General features: G+C 43.1%; 1 protein-coding gene across 1 annotated transcript; it reads left to right on the forward strand.

The window, feature by feature from the left end:
• The first annotated feature begins 804 nt into the window (after nucleotides 1-804).
• Nucleotides 805-19,883, forward strand: lrrc75ba (leucine rich repeat containing 75Ba). The gene is made up of 4 exons (XM_088300136.1): nucleotides 805-1,446; nucleotides 11,719-11,847; nucleotides 14,039-14,151; nucleotides 17,686-19,883. Exons 1-4 carry the CDS (start codon nucleotides 1,162-1,164, stop codon nucleotides 18,281-18,283), a joined length of 1,125 nt encoding a protein of 374 aa, XP_088156262.1. The 5' UTR covers nucleotides 805-1,161; the 3' UTR covers nucleotides 18,284-19,883.
• The last annotated feature ends 418 nt before the right edge of the window (nucleotides 19,884-20,301 follow it).

Below are 20,301 nucleotides of genomic sequence, written 5' to 3' on the forward strand. Positions count from 1 at the left end.
GTGAGTAATGTTGCACGTTTGCATTTAACTGAACGTGGTTGTTATAGTGAATGAATTCCGTCAGTGTTTCAGTTTTTGCTGTATTTCTTTTTTTTTTTTTACTTTTTCTTTTGGTAAACCTTCACTGTGTTGCACTTAGGGAGGTTTGCACAATATATTACACTTGTGGACATATTCTGACAACTCCATTCATTTGGGAGGAGGTTAAGGAGAACTTGAATGTACTCACTTCTATTTTTCATATATTTTTGTATTTATTTTCAGCCCGTGCAACCCTGTTACTCATAAAAAAATATGTATTATGTACTAAACAAAAAATATCATTTTTGACACGTAACGTTCAGTAAATTCCTGTTCCTGTCATCAAAGTAAAACCGAAGTGAATAATTTAAATAAAATGAAACTTGATTTAATTGTATTTAACAGTGTTGTGCCAAACACAACAAAATATATAACACTATACGACCAATAAAATATCTATCCATCAATCCAAAAGTGTACCCTTGATGGTTGACCTGTACGAATTAATAATGGTTTATTGCCTGTTATCTTTTTCCATGGAACAAATCCTAAAAGAAATTGTTTTTGTTCGTTTTTGTTGGTGCCTACACCTTTTTCAATGGCGGAATGACCGAAGTGCTTAGCATGTACAGTATTTATTCAGACGACCTTCAACAAAATAATCCTTCAATTACTTTTATTCTCATATGCTTTCAAATTTCACTTCAGGATGGCGGTGGAAGGGGCTTGAGAGGGAGGTGGGGGGTCAAGCATGTAGGAGGGGCACGCGGTGGGCTACGCGCGCAGCGATTGGTCAGACGCTCCATGCTGCTCAAACCTAAACAGCAGCGTAAAAACATCAGACTCTTCGTGATAAAGCATTCAGAGCATCGTGTCCCCATCGCCGTCGTCAACCGAGCCTACGAAAAGAGGGACACGTCAGAATATAAATCAAGGCCAAACCACGTTGAGTGACAGAGAAGAGGAGAAAGTGTCGTTGTGGTGCACATCGGCTCCTTTGGTTGTCACCAGCTACAGAGGCAGACAGCACGACGCCTTATAAAAAAAAAAGGAAGCTGATCATGGGTCAGCCCTGCTGCTAATCCCGTCTGACTTGGAAGAACAACAACAAGGCAGCCTGCACCTGCGCCACGAATCGGAATGGGTTCCAGACTGAGCAGACAGAACAGCTTGGACAATGACAATTTCTCCAAAAAGCGACGCAGGCTCTTAGATGTCGGGACGGACGGCGACAGTCGAAGCGGCCGAGCAGGCGGGGATTTCCTGTTCGCCCTTATGCTGAAGACAGACAAACTGCCTGGGATGCTGCGTCGGACCAACCACAGCCCCTACATGAGACGGGTGGCGTGGATCAGGGAGATCCAGAAGCTGCTTCGCGAACGCAGGATGGAGCAGGCAACCGACGTGCTCAGATTACTGAGGAAGGTGAGGTGAAACACATGGGAGATTTACCGAGACATGTCAGATCCTACATGTTGCTGTCCTATCTTGGGCCCGTTATGATACTGATGCAATCAAAAGCAACAGATTGCCACCAGACATGTTAGTGTATATATTGGCCTTTTGTATAGTTGTTGTTGCATTTATATAATGAACTTAAATGTATTATTTTTGTTATGATCAATCCACCCATTATCTGAACAGCCCCAAACTTTCTTCAGGTAGTAGACAAGGTACACCCCGAACTGGTTGCCAGCCAATCGCAGGGCAAACACCATTCACACCCACAATCACAAAAGCAAACAACCATTCACCCCCACAATCGCATTTAGGGACAGTTCAGAGTGGTCAATTAACCCTACCAAGCATGTTTTAGGAATGTGGGAGGAAACCGGAGTACCCAGAGAAAAGCCACCCGGGAACGGGGAGAATAAACTCAGGAAGGCCGGAGCCCGGAATGAATGCTGGACCTCTGTACTGTGAGGCCGATGTGCTAACCAGTCAGTGACCGTGCCATATCATTATTATTAATATTAATATTATTATTGCAATCTGATAGTACGGTCCAAATTGGTCATGCTTAAATGGCTGTTGGGAATTCACTGATGTGGAAGTTGTTGTTCATTAGGGCACCATTGTTAATGTTGCAATTGTGTGCTATGTTCTGCATCATTAATTTATTTGCATATATTTGTGTCATGAATGGAAGATTTTAAATTGCCCCTAGTAGTAAATGTAGTATTGTGTGTATTATCTTATTCAGGACAAGCGCTGTCGAACAACAATCTTTGTAAGTTGGCGTCATTAAAAAGCATGGTATATATTTGTGTTTTGAATTTACTATGAGGAGCCAAATTTCTAATTTGAGGTGTAAAATGTAAAACCGTGCTTTATGAAACCAGTTTCATCCATCCAACATCCTCGGATGATGAGCACACATAGCCACCTCCTGTTGTGTTTGTTATCGAAAGAAAGTAGGCCACTGAAGACTGCGGTGTAGACACATGGTCAAAGTAGCAGACACAGCATTCGATTCACCGCTACAGTCACTTTCACTCATGGTCAAATGGGAGGTTTTGATTTTTAAAAAGGAAAACCTGCCCACCAAATGTAGAAATGCATCATGGCCTTTGGACCCGACAGTTATCTTCAAATGAGGACAAGGTTTTCCCACACCATCATATCTTCACCTGTCTTCTCTTGTGTTCTAGTTTCTTCCATTTTACAGAGTTCTACTCTTGTTGGGCTTTTTCAACATTCCCATTAGAGCATCTCAGGCTTCAGCACGATATGCGCTCCATATTGTCCTGCGTTTTTTGAAAAGGTTACTGATAAGGAAATGGGAGCTGTCTCTGCCCTTTTTTTTTACTGCTGTCTGCATTGATGTAGCGATGTGAAATCAGAGATGCAATTAGAATGTTGAATGAAAATGGTGGTTTGCAGATTCCAAAGAGAATTTCTTTTTCTCTTGATTCATATATTTTTTGCTTGCGATTTTCCACTTGTAAAATGGGGTTTTAATGCGTTTGTGGTGATGTTATCTATCTCAACAGAAATCATGTGGTGGATCACGATACTTCCGACCCTAACTTCCCAAAATGTAACTCCAAAACTGTATAAAAATGCAGTGTAAAAAATGCAGAAGTAAGATTACATTTCTCCTTTATGGAAATTAAGGCCAGAATAATAAAGGACTATTCTGCATAGTGCTTAGAGGATTTGTAGGAGCAAACCGACCCTTTGTGAGCTCATTTGCTAACATCCAGTTTCTCCCCCTCATTGTTTGGCTGCCAGACAATTCTGTGTTAATTACGCTGACATCCTGACACTGGAGATAGCAAAACCTCTTGAATTGATCCGAGCCTGGTACCATAAGGATGTCATCACAAGGGACACTCAATCGCTCTCAAATGTATTTTGATTTACTTTAAAGGCAATGTTTTTCTTGACAATAAAATGTTCTATGCAGTCCCACTAGTCTAAACATGGTATTCGGAATAATACGTGTTTGTGGCTTATGAATTAAGCAGCCAAATCCACCCGCTTTTTTTTTTGTCGTGGTTGGCGGTCAAAGCCTTCAAAGGCCTTCTGCTGGCCTACCATAATCAAGAAATCCTGATCATATTTATGATAAGTTTCATTTCAATAACATGTATATAACATTCTTCACATTCATGTCATATCTATCCCAGTGTTATATTTTTAGGTGAGTGTTTTTATCCAATTAGAATTCAGCTAGCTTGTGTTGCCTCTGTGTTTGGATTTTAGAGCTGATAGACAGTTGCGACAGCCAATCAGATCACGAGCTGGTTACAGCGCGCCTTCTCGCAGGCTTTACGTTGAAGGTGCAAACGCGTTCTGTGATTCGATTCTCAGTTGTGACGGGACGGTGCTATGCGGATATTAACACGAGGGGTAATTTATTCAAGTTGGGTTAAGTAGCACTTCACGGAAAGCCTATGTGTGAAATGCATGGCCCGCCACTGCCATTTTGACACTTTCTGTCATAGAAGTACCAAAATAGCCACTCAGAGAATGACCTATCATGGATCAGCGTGCAAATGTCACATGAGCAAACTCAGAAAACTGGTGAGCCGTGATTGGCCGATACTATCATGTCATTTTTAGCCAACAGCAAGTGGCAGAAGTGTCAACTCCTCATATTAATCAGAAAACTGTTAAGACTACTCAGGTGACTGCTGGCGACACCAACAAGACCAGCACGAAAACACATCAAAACTATTTTATTTTTCTTCTGCATCCATCAGTGGTAATACAATTGGAATCTCGGGGAGTACATGCTTTGAGTGACAAAAGAGCATTAAGCTTCTTATGAGCAAGACTTGGTTGATTGCTCCTTTATGTTGGCAGGGCAATGCAGGGGCTGTTTAGAAATGTGTCCAGGCACATCAAACATGTTTTTGTCTTGGCTGCTTGCTTGTGCCACAGTCTGGCATCTGCATTCCTCAGTATACTGTTGAAGCAAGCAGCATGACACAGCACACACTCGCCAAGTGAAGGCGGAAGGGCAAACAGCCAAATGTCCAGCAGAAACACAGTTGTACGGTGGGGTAAGGGTTGGCACATTGCGTGAGGCAGATCTACCGCTAAAAATCTGATGTAATCGTGGAAAGAAATATACTGAAAAGAGACTGCTCCACTACTTGGTGATTGGCGTATTTTGACAAAAGTATGTCATAGACACAAGTGTCGATAAACTGCGCATGGATGCAGTTTTCTTTCTTGGAATTTTTATAGACGTGCGCCATTAGAAACATTTGTGCCATTGTGAGTGTGATCACAGCTGACTTGCTGGCCAATTAAAGCGACTCCTCATTCCCTTTAAATTCAGCACAATACAAGTTGGCCAGAGCAATCACAGATGACCACTGCATGTGAAGTGATGAATGAAATAAAATGACATCTCCTACACAAGTGCCCAGAGCTCAGAATATGTTTGCTTGCACCTCAAGTAAATTCACCAAAATCGCGTAACACCACGTGCACCACAACTTACACCTTCTTTATCCTGGTCCGAATTTTATTCTCAATCAAATTTGCAGACGTGCCAGCGGCATGTAAAAGAGAACACCTTCCGCCCATCTGAACAGCCAGCATGGCGCAGCGCGGTCTATCAAATTCTCAAAACGCCAAATGAGGCTTGCACCTGCACGAAATTCAAGGTGTGTCGGTTTTTACGCCGGAGTGCACTTGCAATGTCTATGAAAATGAAGCCAAAGGAGTTTATAGTTGAGAAAAGATCCCATTAGAAAATATCCCATCATTGCTGCCAAAGGTTACGTTATACATCTTTCTCTTTTGGCTGGCCTATTTGGCCGGCAGTCAACCTGGATTCCAGCCATATAGTTCATTTGAGATATGTTTTAAATAGCTATAAAATGGCTCCTATTAAAGTTTGAGTTTTATCTACACTTGCGCTTCTGATGAAAAACATTTTTAAGGTAATGACACAGCCCTGGTGGTACCTTTTATTTCAGATTTCAAAACATGCCTGTATGTGAAAAGTGAACATCACTATAAAATTCTAAAAATGTGTTAAATAAGGACACTTTTAATACAAATTATAAGATGCTTGTTACACATTACTTTTTGAGGCTTCATTCAAAATTGAATTTAACTGCATTCATCAGACATTCATTAACGATGCAGTGATCTGAAGCGTCTCATCTCTGCCACTGCTACTTTCTCGACATTGCTGGCTTTGACTGCAGTATTTGATAACTTGCATTTATTTTTAGAGGTTTTTACATTATGTAGGATTTCAGAACATCCATCTAGAGTCATTAAGAATCTACAAGATACTGTATAATATCCAGGATATTGTATGTAGATGGAAAGCAAACAAATAATGTATTACTTTCCTAATAGAACACAATTAACTTTTTGGAGCATTTAACATCTCAAATGCGACTCTAGTGTGGATAAACGGTTCATAAAATAAATGTAGACATGGATGGTATTTTCCAAGACTTTGCACAGGTAGAGGACGTAATGGGCTATTTCCGTCATTGTGGAATAGAATATCGGCCAATAGCAGATACCCTCATTTGAATTGAAGTCAGGGTGGTCTGTGCTCATACATTGTTGATTGGGAAAGCAGAAATTGACTCGCTGCAGTCCGTGCATGAAATTGTTGCATGCAAAATAAGTTTATACAGGTGAACTCCAAGATCTCCCTTTGCTAATGATGTAGTCAGCCACATTTAGAATTAGAATTAGAAATCCCTTTATTGTCATTGTACTCAAGTGTGCAACGAGATTAGAGAGCTCCCCTTTCCAGTGCAATACAACAATAATACAGACAAATATATAAATTAGATAAATAAATAAGAGAGTGCAATGGAATTTAGTACTGAATAGGGTATATAAAAACACATCACGATGCTGTTCTGCAAGGTAAGGGTGTTCTCGTGTGTGTGTGAGAGTTCAGTATGGAGATGGCTCTCGGAAAGAAACTGTTTCTCAGTCTATTGGTCCTCGATTTGATGCATCTGTAGCGCCTGCCAGAGGGCATCAGGTCGAACAGGTGAGTTTGGGTGGGTATTGTCTTTGACGATGTTGAGAGCCCTTCTGAGGCACCGGGCGGTGTAGATGTCCGACAGTGAGGGGAGAGGGCAGCCAATAATCCTTTGCGCTGTTTTGACTGTCCTCTGGAGCCTCACTCTGTCCGCCTCAGTGCAGCCGCTGTACCAGGTGGAGACACAGTACGTCAGCAGGCTCTCGATGGACGAGTGGTAGAAGGCCAGCAGCAGCTTCCTGTCCAGGTTGAATTTCCTGAGGACTCTCAGGAAGTGCAGACGCTGGTGGACCTTCTTTACCACTGCTGTGGTGTTGTGAGTCCAAGAAAGGTCGTCGGAGATCTGTACTCCCAGGAACTTGAACGTGTGGACCCTCTCCACACACACGCCTTCGATGCAGAGGGGGGGCGGCACCGTCTTGTTCCTCCTGAAGTCGACGACAATCTCCTTTGTTTTTGCAGTGTTAAGGTGCAGTCTGTTGTCCTTGCACCAAGCTGTCAGTCTCTTTACCTCCTCTCTGTAGGCTGTCTCGTCACCTTCCGAGATCAGACCGACCACTGTCGTGTCGTCAGCAAACTTGACGATGGTGTTGTTGCCGTGGGCCGGGCTGCAGTCGTAGGTGTAGAGGGCGTACAGGAGAGGGCTCAGCACGCATCCTTGAGGGGAACCGGTGCTCAGCATGCGGGTGGAGGACGTGTAGGGGCCGAGCAACACAGTCTGGGGTCTGTTGGTCAGAAAGTCCCTAATCCAGATGCGTGTGAGGGCAGGGAGGCCGAGAATGTCCAGTTTGGCGACGAGGATGTCTGGGATGATCGTGTTGAATGCCGAGCTGTCGTCCACAAAGAGCATCCTTGCATAGCTCTGCTGTTGTTCCAGGTGGCCCAGCACAACATGCAGAGCAGTGTCGATGGCGTCCTCAGTGGATCTGTTAGCCCGGTATGCAAACTGGTATGGGTCCAGAGTGGGAGGAAGGCAGTCCCTGATGTGCTGGAGAACCAGCCTCTCGAAGCACTTCATGATGACTGGTGTGAGAGCAACAGGATGGTAGTCATTCAGGTGGACGGCTGGTGACTTTTTGGGGACAGGAATAATGGTGGAAGTTTTCAAGCAGGAGGGGATGACTGCTTGAGCCAGGGAGCGGTTGAAGATCCTGCAGAAAACATGTGACAGTTGGTGGGCACATGCTCTGAGGACCTTGCCTGGTATTCCGTCGGGTCCAGTAGCTTTCCTGGGGTTAACATCCAGGAGCGCGCGCCTCACTTCGTGTTCCTCTACGGTGAGTGGGGGGGAGTTGGAGCATGAAGTGCGGGGGTGTGACGGTTGGGGCGAGTCAATGCGAGCGAAGAAGCAGTTAAGCTCCTCTGCCAGCGATGCACTCGGGTCTGCAGAGGTCGTGTTGCTGCCACGGAAGTTGGTGATGCTCCGTAGATCCCTTGCAACCGCGTCCGTAAGTTAGCCCCCCTTGGTTGTGCTGTGCGGTTGGTGGTAAGGGTGCTATTAAAATATTTTTAAGATAATGATTATAATTTATGCAGACAATGCATTTCTTCAATCATTTTGAAGGATTGTACCGTGCTTTTGTTGTATTTATGAATGAAATCCGATGAAATACACCACACAATCTGTCTGCATGTTCCTCGATCAAACACCAAAATGCATTCCACCACCAGGGCTACTGTTTAGACCTGCTTTATCCACACCAAATTGTTAGTTGTACCGGGGGAGCTCAATAGAAAATACGCTCGGTCCGCCAGAATGCCTAGCGATACTAGACTTCCTTGAGCACAAAAAGCGCTGTCAACTTTGTAACCAAATTGTCAGGAGCGAGGCACCTTTGTGTACCAGAACGCCCAGTGAAGCACAACGCGTTCCTGAACATGGGGCCGTTGGTTGTAACAAAGCTTAACATGTACCAAAGCACCAATGATTGATACTTTGTGAATTAGCCTTACTTGATTAAGCAAAATTAGATCTTGGATTAAAGTTGGCCTTTTACTTGGCATTTATTTATTTATTTATGTAAACTCTCCCCTAGTTCTGTCTTTCTACCATTTTCCTGTTAGAAGAACCAGTAATGTGGAGCTGCTAGCCTCTCACTGTCTCTTGCAATCAATGCTCTTTGTGCTGTGAATAACACAAATGTCTGTGCAGGTCTGTATCTGTCTCCAAGGTTTACTTATTATTAAAGTTGCATGTGCTGCCAAAGTGCTTGTCATTGTCTAGAGCCACAATGGTGGACTTGCTGATGAGGGCAGTTGCACACTTGTGTCGCGCTTTAAATCTTGCATTACATGTATACTTCCAATTTGTTTTTGATAGTTTCCATACACCTACAATATATCCACTACAACTGTATGATGTATGAAGAATTCTGTTAATTAGTTAAAACTCCTTATTTGTTTTGTGTGTGATAATAATTTAATATGTAGCTATGGAGATGCGATAAATAATGAGAGAATGTGAGTTATGTCCCCTATCTGCACAGTAATCCTTTCATCCCTGTCATCCTTTTGATCCCAGAAACATGTGAACTCACTCCCCTCCTTTAAAGGTACAGTCTCCTGATGAATGTGTCACCACACCGCCCAAACCCCCCAGAATTTACCAGCGCAAATGTGCACAATCACGCACGGTGCTAAGAAAAACTGTTAAAACGTGGTGGCGGGGGTATAAGTGGACAAAACGACTGCACTGAGCAGGAGGAGGGTCAGGCACCAGGGGTTGTCTGGATCCGTGTCCAGGCGGAAGACTGCTGAGGGCAGCATTAGAATGCTTGGTTGGTCTCTCGTGAGCCGCTCTGGTTTACATCCAGTGCCCACCACAAAGTTCTTAAACACCCCGAAAGGCCCGCCGTGGCGGATGAAGACATACTTGGCGAATATTGGGTCCGGGGGCACATGGGACTGGGGGAGGCTATGGCAAAATAAATTAACAGGGACAAAAACAGCAACCCATAGGGACACAGCCTGTTGAGAGACGGCAGACCGGGGCATACGGCATCCAGCAGGAACTCCACTATGACAAGCAGTGGTTGGACAGTCGGCCAAGTTGGTGTCAGTGACGCTGGCCCACCGAGCAGCTTTCATTATGCCTTGCTGTGCTAGCACTCCATACAGGAACCAGCCAATGTCCTGATGACCCTCCATATGAACTTGGCCCCCACCTGCTTTGTGGAGGAGGAGTGTGGTGTTGGCAATATCAAATGTGACGTCCATTGGTGCTCATGCGTTAGACTTGAATGTCAAGAGTCCATGGCCTGATCGCTGGCCATGGCACCATAATCACTCCCCAAGTGAACAGTCCCTGTGACCTACGGAGAGCATGGCAAATTTCATCGGCTTGTGATTCAAGAAGCCAATGAACTGTCGGACCTTTAAGAGGAGCCAAAAGTTGGTTGGTGAGGAGGCCCTGGAACTCCCGATCATAAGTGTTGCATTTCCTCTCATTGACACAGAGCTGCCAGCTGAAAAACACTAGTGACTGTCTGGCCCACCCACCCACTGCTCACACACCCCATATTCCATAGACTGTGACGGTCTTGAGGGTGTCCTGGGCAGTGGGAGATGGATGCACGAACAAAGCTGCATTAGCTTACGCTGCCTTGGGAGAGTCAAAAGCTAGGACCAGTAACTTCATCCTTGGGCACTTTTGTTTGCAGACCCTCATACAAGGGCCGTATGATGTGAGATGCATGGGGAATAAACTTGTTATAACGATGCCCACGAACTCCTGTCGGGACTTAACAGTTGCAGGGCCGTGGAAAAGTGCAGAAGGGGTGTCGGCTGTTTAATTCCGCTGCTCTGAACACCAGGATGTCATCCAAGTAGACAAACAAGAACTGCATGTCAGTTCAAAGTCCATAAGGCATTGAAATGTCTGCTCTTCCCCCTTGAGGGCAAAAGGCATCCGCAGGAATTTGCAAAGGCCGAAGGGTGTGATGACAGCCGTCTGGGGCATATCATGTGGGTGTACCAATACCTGATGATAACCGCACAAAAAGGATGGTGTTCCTTGCAATTTGGGCAGAGAAATCCTGTACAATATACAGGGTTGGATATCGATCCGGGGTCATGGTATTGTTCAGGCAGCAAAAATCTCCACAGGGGTGCCAAATTCCATCAGGGACAGACACTCAGGGACAAACACAAAGAGCACACCAGCTCCCCAAGCGTGCAGGGTTACCTAGCAAAAGAGGTACATCGATAAGGTGGCATTTAACATCCACAAGCCGATTAAATGCACAGAGTAAGTCTCCAGAGGCTAGAACACAGTCCCATCTGAAACGTCTCACTCGAAAAGACATCCACATACCCGGTTCCGTATGTCCATAGGTACATATGTGTGTACTATTAGCAGCTTCCATCCGAAGACCGAGTGCATCCGCCATAATATACCGGCTGAGCTGTGGCAGGATGCTGCACAGAGCACCAGAGTTCAGCAGCAGACTCTGGCCGTGTTCCCTTGGCCCTTGGAACTGCAGGGTTTGTGACACTGCTTGGCCTTGGGCCCAAACCTGGCATGATGTTGGTGATGGGCCATCACCCCATCTGCGGTGAGTAGCGACCTCCGGGATTAGTAGTGGGACCTGAGTCTCCTGATTGGGGAGCATGACATGGACAAACTGATGCTGCTTGACAAGAAAAATCCAGTTTGCCTCTGCGACAAGCACACAGTACTTCTCTGAGAAGGAAAGAGGGACAGTGGCCAGCACAATGCGCACCAGTGCAGAAGGCTGCCACAGGAAATTGAGATTAAAAAGGATTGAGGGATCGCCTGAACCACCAGCATCATTTCCAACAGTTCTGATGGTTTTCTGTCGGCCAAGCCGTTAAGGGACAGCAGGCGGTCTGCTTTTCACTGTGGGTACAATGTAGTTGTCATGTTCAAACATTGTTGATCGAGTCGGGGGCACCAATTGTGGAGATGCGGTAAATAACAAAATGAGGGATTACAGGCAAACTGACACAGCAAGCATCAAGTGACCCATCCTTTCATGTCTATAATCCCGTTGAATCTAGAAACAAACACCTCCCCTCCCTTAATGGTTCAGGATTCCTGGCGAAAGTTAATTAATTTAATACTTTAATAAACATTAATTGATGTGCTATTGATTGCAAGTTGACAAAATATACTGCTAAATTCTTATTTGCTGTGGGTTTTAGCATTTTTCACACTTGTTTGGCTGTGATGTCATTCATTTCTTTGTGTTTGCTTTTAGGATTTGGGACTGGAAGGTACCTCACTCAATGACATCCTATACAAGAATGCTGCCTTCCTCAATCTGGTGGATCCTATTTCGCATGAGCTGCTGCTGAGCTTGGCCCGAGAGATGCAGAATCCTAAGAAGGTGAGCTCCCCCCCCGTAAATCAATGTTTCTCTTATTTTCTGTTAAAACCCCTCAGGAAGAAGAAAACGTTGCATGCTCCCACAACTCTCCGGCGTGACTAAAAATAATATATTAATATATTTTGTTTCTAAATGCCCTCCGCCTATCATTGTATCCTTATTAGTATTAATGAAACACAAAAAGATATAAATGTAACAAATGCACCTGTGTTTTACTTTTTCTTTCAGTAACGCTACTAAAGAGCCACCAACCTCAGAAAAAGTTAATAACATTCAGACAAGTTATAGTCGTGATATACGAATGGTCGGAGCTGGGCACTTGACCCTTTTTTATCAGTCAGTCCCCCACCCTCCGGCTGCGATCTCGCTACCATTCTGGCCTCGACCGTCCGGCCCTATTCATAAAAATTGTCAGCCGCTAACCCCGTTCCAGGCAGGGAGAGCACACTCCTTCACTCCTATTTTGTGGCTCTGAATAATAAATGGCACATTCCAACATGAGTTTCCAAACTGTTGGAGTAGCAGGGAGTGTGCTAAGTGTATTTCTGAACCCTGCCCTTATGTCTGTTCTGTACGCCAAAAATTGTACCAGATTACTTCCTGTGTGCACTCTAATAATGAGAGTGTGATGCCATCTGTTGTAATGGATGTGCAATTAAACTTTACTTTAGTATGGAAAAAAGCATGTCCTGTTTAGTGGTGGGACAATACATGTAACTCACGATTCGATACTGTGACGATATGTGGCCCACGATAACGATCATATCACAATACACAATGTCTATGATATTCAATATATTGTTAGAAATTTCTTCAACGATATATATATATATTAAAGTGCATGGACATTTCTGAACCTAAAATGTCAGTAGCAACTCTCAAAGTGCTTTACGTTAAACCGCACAGAGGACACATCAAGGCATATTCTTCTTGAGGACCACTAACTGATCAACATGCTCAGACATCAGCACACCAAAGGGAAACTTTGCTTTTAAAGCAGTAGTGATTGTCCGCTGTCTTGGTTCACCTTTTTTATCACCTGCGAGTATTTCATCGTGATAGTGAACGAGGTGGCTTTGCAGATTCGTAGTGTTGATGTTACATTTTACCTTTGCAAAGTAGTTCTTGCAGATTGCATACTCTTTATCCAGTGTTCTCCCGTCACCTGTCTCGTAAAAAGCCGAAGCGTCTCCACACGTTCGAGTGGAAACTCGCCGGTGGGTCTCTGATTTGTTTTTCTGGGTTTTCCGCCATTCTTGCATTAGTAGTTCTTCTATGGTAAATTCTTCACACTCTCCAACGGCCGCTGATCCCGGCAAGTTTAGAACCGTTTGCGGCATTAGCGCCCCCACAGAGGGGCCAGGAGAGATTAAATACGGACGGTGACGATGAGGTAAATCCATTATGTGTTGTTTTAAAATATCGATACTTGCCGCCAGGCTATCGATTATTTATTGCGACAGAGTTAGCAACAATTTATTGCAATATCATTTTTTTTCCCCACCCCTAGTCCTGTTGTGCTACTATTTGAGAAGGACTACTACTAAAGCAATATGCTTGGTTCAAAATCCTGTTGTAGTTCAAGGGCTTCCCATATTAGTTTCCCATTGTTCATACTTAAACAGATCGACAGACAGTTCCACTCAAGGTACAAATTCAGTGCAATAACATGGGATCGATGCAGTATTTGTTATCTGCTTACAGGGGAAGTCAAACCAAACATTTCTTAACAAGAATATGTTCTATGCCGCTTCTTCTAATTGAAACACAGAATTCTGATTAAGATTGTGTTTGTGCAATATGAGTTAAGTAGCAAAATCATGTGTGGGTTTTCTCTGGGTACTCCGGTTTCCTCCCATATTCCAAAGACATGCATGGCAGGTTGACTGAACTCTCTAAATTGTCCCGAGTTGTGGTTGTGAGCTTAAGTATTTGTTTGTCTTTGTCTGCCCTGCGATTGGCTTGCAACCAGTTTAAGGTGTACCCCACCAACTGCCCGTAGACAACTGGGATAGACTCCAGCATGCCTTGTGAGGAGAAGCAGTTTGGATAATACATAGATGTATAGTTTAATTGTGAGTAAAATAGCAAACTGTTCGCAGGAAATCAAGCAAGTCAGCTAAATGGAAATCACAGCACTTAAAAAGCAACAACTTCTTTTTTGATGTCTTCTACTTTTTTTTCCCCACAGGATTCAGACACCATAAAGTCGTCTGATAAAATTTGCCGACAGCTGATCTACCACCTGACGCCACATTCAAAGTGGCTGAGACAGAGCATGTCCAGACGGAAATCCCAGGCATGGTAAGCCCTTGTGTCCTCATATAACTCCATGTCGAGCTGTAACGAGTTCCATCGCCGTGGCTGACATTGAATTAGGACAGAGCTGGCCACAGGCAGACCTGATGGGGAAGCCATGGTAACCACAGCTGTCAATCATCTTTCCTTTTTAAGGGCTTGTTTACGTGCATTGCTTGTCCATTGCCACTGGCTTCTGCTGCGCACTGTCACATTCCCTCGAGCTCTCTTCAGAAGTGGCACTGCAACACATTTTCCATCTGTCTGATAGGAAAAAATCTACTTGAGAGTGCAACACTTCTCCTGCAAATCATGACCACAAAATGAGCTTTCTTTGTGCGTGTTGAAAAATTGTGAAGCAACCCCTCACCCGGTCCTTTTGTCTATAATTCTTGCAATATTATACTAACACTAACTACCATAAGACTCCATATTCTCAGTGAAACTTTTGAATGAATGTCAGGAAGGTTGAGACATGGGCGTGGAGCCTTTTTCTAGATGCAGAAGAAGGTAATTCATCCAAAATGGTTCCTATTCTTTATACTCACTTGGGCAACTGCCTAGCCCATGTAACTGTGAGTGACTCCACGGTCTTGACAAGTTACAACATATGTGATATGTGTGCCAGAGTGCAGATTAATATGAAGATGCCAAGCCAGGAGGAAAGGTCGCAGCAACACAATGAACTAGTCCAGGTCACATGTGTTGCAATTTGGGATGGGCATAAGAACTTGATTAATTTATCCTTGAGAACTCTGCATTTGTGCTTATTTGCCTGCAACCTAATGTGCACTACTACCTGGCTGCAACAAGCAGCTGTGCTACTGATTCAACTTTTACTAGTTTGTAGTCTGAAGAACAATGATTTCACTACACTATTAAATAGTAAAAAATATATGGAGATAGATAATATTTAAGTTCTCTTCATTTCTTTTACAATGTTGATCAATGAAGTCAACTGTTTTCGTAATTGAAAATGGTTGAAAACTGCTCGCTTGCACTGTCCAAATGTAACAAAATGCCAAGTTATGGCAATTTACTGGGGTCCTTTGCCACCTCAAAACAACAAGACTTCAGGAGTTCTCCTCAACCATCCTTAATGGGGTTATTAAAATCATTTTAATATCAGACAATTGGCAAGAAAACAATTGCATTATGGTTCCAACTAAAAGTATAGATAACTGATAATAATGAACGAAGCTTTAGCTTACAAATCTTGAGCAAACTTTGGACGGTATCACTGTCACTCAGAATTATTGTTTATTAGACCTGATCTTATTAACTTTAGATTTTTCTCCAGCCAATTGAATTTAATGGAAGCAGTGATCAGCAATCAGGCTGTTGAGGCATGCTCCAGTTGTGGTAATTCCATGTTAGGGGACAAATGTCTCAGCAATATTACGCCACTGTCTTCAAATTCATTCAACGTGACTTACCTTCAGCGTGGTAGGTGTTCTTTTATTTATTTTGTTTGCAATGCTGTCCATTCCGTATTACAAGCAGAATAAATTGAATCGTAACAGACGCCTGAGAGTGCATTAAAGCTTCAAAATAAAAAGCTCTTCCTTTATAATTGTATTAATATTGTCTGAGAGGATGGATTTTCTCTACTGTGAAGGACAACACTGAGGTGCGAAGGTCATGAATAATTTATGATATAGAATTCTCTGCTCTGGAGATCTCTTTGGACTGGATTCCCATCGCGTGTGTATGAAAGCGTGACATGCAGTATAAAAATAGATTCCCTCGACAAACTGCATGGACACAGTAATGCAACCAAAGTATTGCCCCTAAGATCACAAAAAACAGTCATGCATGAATTGACTGAGACTTGAGCACAGTGACCACCTAAGGCTTGAATCGTAGACATCACGTGTTCTGAAAGCAAAGGTACTGTGGTTTTGATTTTACAGTGCTTTTTGACTCGAGATTTGCCATTAGATTTGAAAGTACGTTAATTGAGATATTTATGTGTTTAGCATTTTTAATAACAGCGGGTTTTTTTTAAATTTGCAAAATCTAAGATGAGTTCAAACAACTTAATGGAATGAAATGTGTTTGACCTCAGAGGTCGACTGTATTTTAATTGCATTTACCGTGACAAGTGATGTGATCGATAATCAACATTGAATTATTACCTACTGTTAATCCTCACATGGTTACGAGACTTTGCCTGTGAGATCTTACTCTACAATCTAAATTTAATCGAAAGCATGGTTATGTAATGGATGTTAAATAAATGACTCAAATCAACAGGCAGTTTTACTGAGCATCAGTAATTCCCTGATAGTGATTATATCATTAATCTGACTTCAATTCAGTGTTTATGTAATTTACTTAAGATGGTGAGTTATATCATATCTAGCTATAGTTACTTTTACATTTTGCCTACTTTTGAAATTTCTGCTGTTCTGGTATCTATTGTTTACGTGTTTTAATTTGTGTTCTAATTTCCCGCTATTATATTGCACCGTATGAAATGCGCTTTGTTACAGTTCGAGCTGTTGTGAAATGCGCTATATAAATAAAGTTGTATTCTATTGTATTGTATTGTGGTGTTGCTGTGAAAAGAAAAAAAAGGTCTCAAAATTCCCTTCGTGGATTAATCTGAAAGGATGATAAAAATGCCTTTTCAACAGGATGATATCAATTTTTCATGCTTGCTGAGCTCAAAAGAAAGGACAGTGTAGCGGAGTGGGGGAAGGGAGCTGCGTGATCAAACCCAATTCACACATGCAGGAAGGCCTGCCCCAGGCAAAGGACATGACTTTTTTTTACTCTGAAGACCGACCGGACATTTGAGAGTGGGACGTGGAAGATCTTGCACTGTAATAATTATATGGCCCACGATGGTGTATATATTATGTGCTTAACAACATATGGAACTCTTGTTGAACTGACTTCATGACATTTTATAGGTTTTTTTACATTGGCCTCTCTTTTCAAAGCACTCTGTCATTGTGGCCATGTATCACTATGAAGTATCAGAAGTGACGGGTACAAGAGCAGACTGATTCATAAAGCTGCCTGCCATTTTTATAATTCAATAGATCAATCAACGAAGTAGCTCGCCCTCGTTACACTGAGAGGCTACAGTTGGAAGTGGCCATATCTCCAACAAAATAGTAGCCATGTACATGAAATAGCCCAAAATTATTTTTGTCCAGCAAACAGCAGGCCAGTGGTTGTTTCTTTTGCTTTTTTGAGGCGTTGTGTATCAGAACTTATATATACATTGTATTTTGTATCCTTCATTAGCTGTGTTTTACATCTCTGTTGTAAAGATCACTGCGCTCTTGGCTGGCGCGGATGTTTTTGCTCCTGTTAAGTCAGTGGCCATGCTGCAGTCTTAGTCAGCCTTTTGCCTCAAGCCTATCATTCACTCCCTCTGTTACACAACACAGCAAAAACAACATGAGGCCAGGCCCATGTTTCCGGATCAGTGACCCAACTAACGCCTCATTTAGTCTGTGCTTTTTAAAGTTGAATAGGCCTTTATTTGCATTAATTTGTGTTCTTCCCGTTCCTTTCTTTATACAGTCTCAAGACAACCCTCCAGAAGAAAATGTCCAATGATACTGTGGACTTGTCAGGCATTGCTCTGTCCACCCGAGATGTCCGTCAAGTGGCCTTCTACCTCCAGAACAATAGAGACAGTGTGGTGGCTGTGGATATCAGCTTTACAGAGCTCCAAGATGAAAACCTGAAGCTACTTCTTCCTCTTCTCGCCTCACTACCCAAACTTAACACCCTCGCCCTCAATGGGAACCGTCTCACCCTGACTATTCTCAAGGACCTGACTGAGATGCTGAAAGAACCCAAGAACTTTTCCAGCCTGGCCTGGATAGACCTTGGCAACAATGTTGATATTTTCACCATGCCTCAGCCGCTGTTGGTAGCTTTGCGCCGGCGCTGTAGCCTAAAGAGCAGTCTGCCCACCATCTACGAGTACACCGAGGGTCAACCTTACTCCTACCGGCTGGAGACGTCGATTGAGGAACCCAGCCACTATGAGGAGGAAGAGGAAGATGCAGAGGATGACACAAATGAGATGGCTAGCAAATTTGAGCTGGAGCCATGGGGCTTAGGTGAGAAGCAGCTGTCCAAAGAATTCACCCTTCACTACTGCGAGAGGTGATCAGCTCTTTCACTCGGAGGCTCTTTCAACTCTTGCTGAAATGTTATCACGCAGCAATCTGTTAACTTCCTTAGCTTGAACAACTCACACCTTTCAGCCCAATCCCCCTTCGAGGCACCAGGGAGACACATTGTGTAACACACAACCAGACACCCAGTAAATACCATGACATCTCAGAATGAATCTGCTAGCTGATGGTGGCGCGAGTGTCGTTGTGGCGGACTTACTGTGTTGGTGGATGGTGCTCTTGGGAACAAGGAGTGGAGGACTGGATTAATTGGAGAAACGTCGCTCTCATGCCGTCACCCCTTTACAATATATCTGTCTGATTGTAGCAGCAAAGAAGCCAATCCCAAAGAGATTTCAGTCAGTTCTCTGACTTGAGGAGCAGCATTTCTGCAGTATTTCAAGTGGAAGGCAAGTCTGTTTGGAACCAGTGGATCACCCCGAGTTCTCGACCAGGACTGAGACATTCTCCGGCAGGCAGGGCCTCACTCCGCATTGTGTGTTCTCTGTTAATCTCTCAACAAAAGCTATGACACAAGTTCAACAAACTACACAGCCGACGACCTGTCACGTGACTGGCAAAACTGCTAGGTCAAGACTTTCCCCTGACTTTCCTAATGTCTACTTGTGAATAACCATGCTGCCCTTGTGTATATGTAAATGGTGTGACAAAACATGGCTCTGTTGTATTACCAACATTTTTTGTGAGGAAAGCAATCTTAGATGTCAAAAGTAGGAATAAACAACGGCAGTTGTTACAAGTTGTTTATGTACTTGCTTAAATATTTAACCTCTCTAATGTACTCATCACCTCTGTTTTAATTTAACCAACTTGTAATATAGGCTTCCGAATTGACGCAGACACCGAACAATTGTCTTGTTAAGTTCTTTGATTATTGTCGTCATTAGTAGTCTTTTACTGTGTATGTATTACTTCCTCGCCTCTATTTCTGTTTTTAGAATGCTGTGACTGTTATCTCATGAGACTGACTTATCATGTCCTTGGCAGTAGCACATAATGGTCAGGCAGACCAAAAAAGGTGCAATGCACTTTAATGCACTTTTCTGTTTTTATTTCCCCATATCGCAATCTCTGTGGGTAGTTTGGAATTTACATTTACGATGCAGAAGCTATCTTTAAAATGCTGATTCAAATGGCTAAAGATTGTTAGAAAGGTCCCCCCCAAAAATCTGCTCTATTAGAATACATGTATACGAAATGTCTAAATGTGCAATATATATATATGCGTTTGTCTCATTAAAATGTCTAGTTATTGTATTTATTTGTGGTTTGTTGTCCTATTCTGTGACTATATAGCTCCAATTTCATCAAATTGAGCACAGTGGCCTTGTGTTTAATGAACCAATTAGACAGAAAAAGTGGATGTGACAAAGGTATTATTAACGAGTAAATGATGTCATGTGTGATTACATTGAGAGCAGGCACATTTTATGTTCAACGTTTAGTCAGAGTGGAGGAGAGCACTGTCCAGTTGGTTTGTAGCGTCCGTTTTGTGTCTGCAAACAAATTCCGTGTTGTAGTTTGTATTTTCCAAAGAGAAACACTACCAATAAACAAATTTAACCAAACTGATTCATTGATTGGTTTTCCAGTTTCATCTAAGCAAATTCATTTCCAGAAATTATAAAAAATAGCGGAGTGATTATTGAGAATTCCCTGAATAGGGTGGCTGAAACAAAACATGTCGCGGGCGGCTGTGAATTTAAATCGTCGTGTCAGCTGACAATGTTGCTTGTCATCAGATGAGGTCATTTGCATGATCCTGGGAGGGCAATCTATTGTTCCTGTTCTTAGTCATGGTAATGTGACATTTGCAACAGGTGGCTCCTATAAAGTTGAGAAGAGCATAGTATGACTCTCACAGCCCCTGAATTCCAAGTATGTGGTATGGCAACAAGAATCATCCCCAAAAGCTGCATGGCTCTTATCAGGAATGCACGCACTGTTACGTGGTGCGCATATGCACTGAATATTAAAGAAAGCCTACACC

Source organism: Idiotropiscis lumnitzeri, chromosome 1 (genome assembly GCF_059441095.1).
Source record: "Idiotropiscis lumnitzeri isolate Australia: NSW breed Sydney's pygmy pipehorse chromosome 1, RoL_Ilum_1.0, whole genome shotgun sequence".
Taxonomy (NCBI): domain Eukaryota; kingdom Metazoa; phylum Chordata; class Actinopteri; order Syngnathiformes; family Syngnathidae; genus Idiotropiscis; species Idiotropiscis lumnitzeri.

Coding starts and splice junctions, on each gene's coding strand:
- lrrc75ba (XM_088300136.1), top strand. CDS start 1,162: ATGGGTTCCAGACTGAGCAGACAGAACAGCTTGGACAATGACAATTTC. Junction 1,447..11,718: donor TGCTCAGATTACTGAGGAAG/GTGAGGTGAAAC, acceptor GTTTGCTTTTAG/GATTTGGGACTGGAAGGTAC. Junction 14,152..17,685: donor AGACGGAAATCCCAGGCATG/GTAAGCCCTTGT, acceptor TTCTTTATACAG/TCTCAAGACAACCCTCCAGA.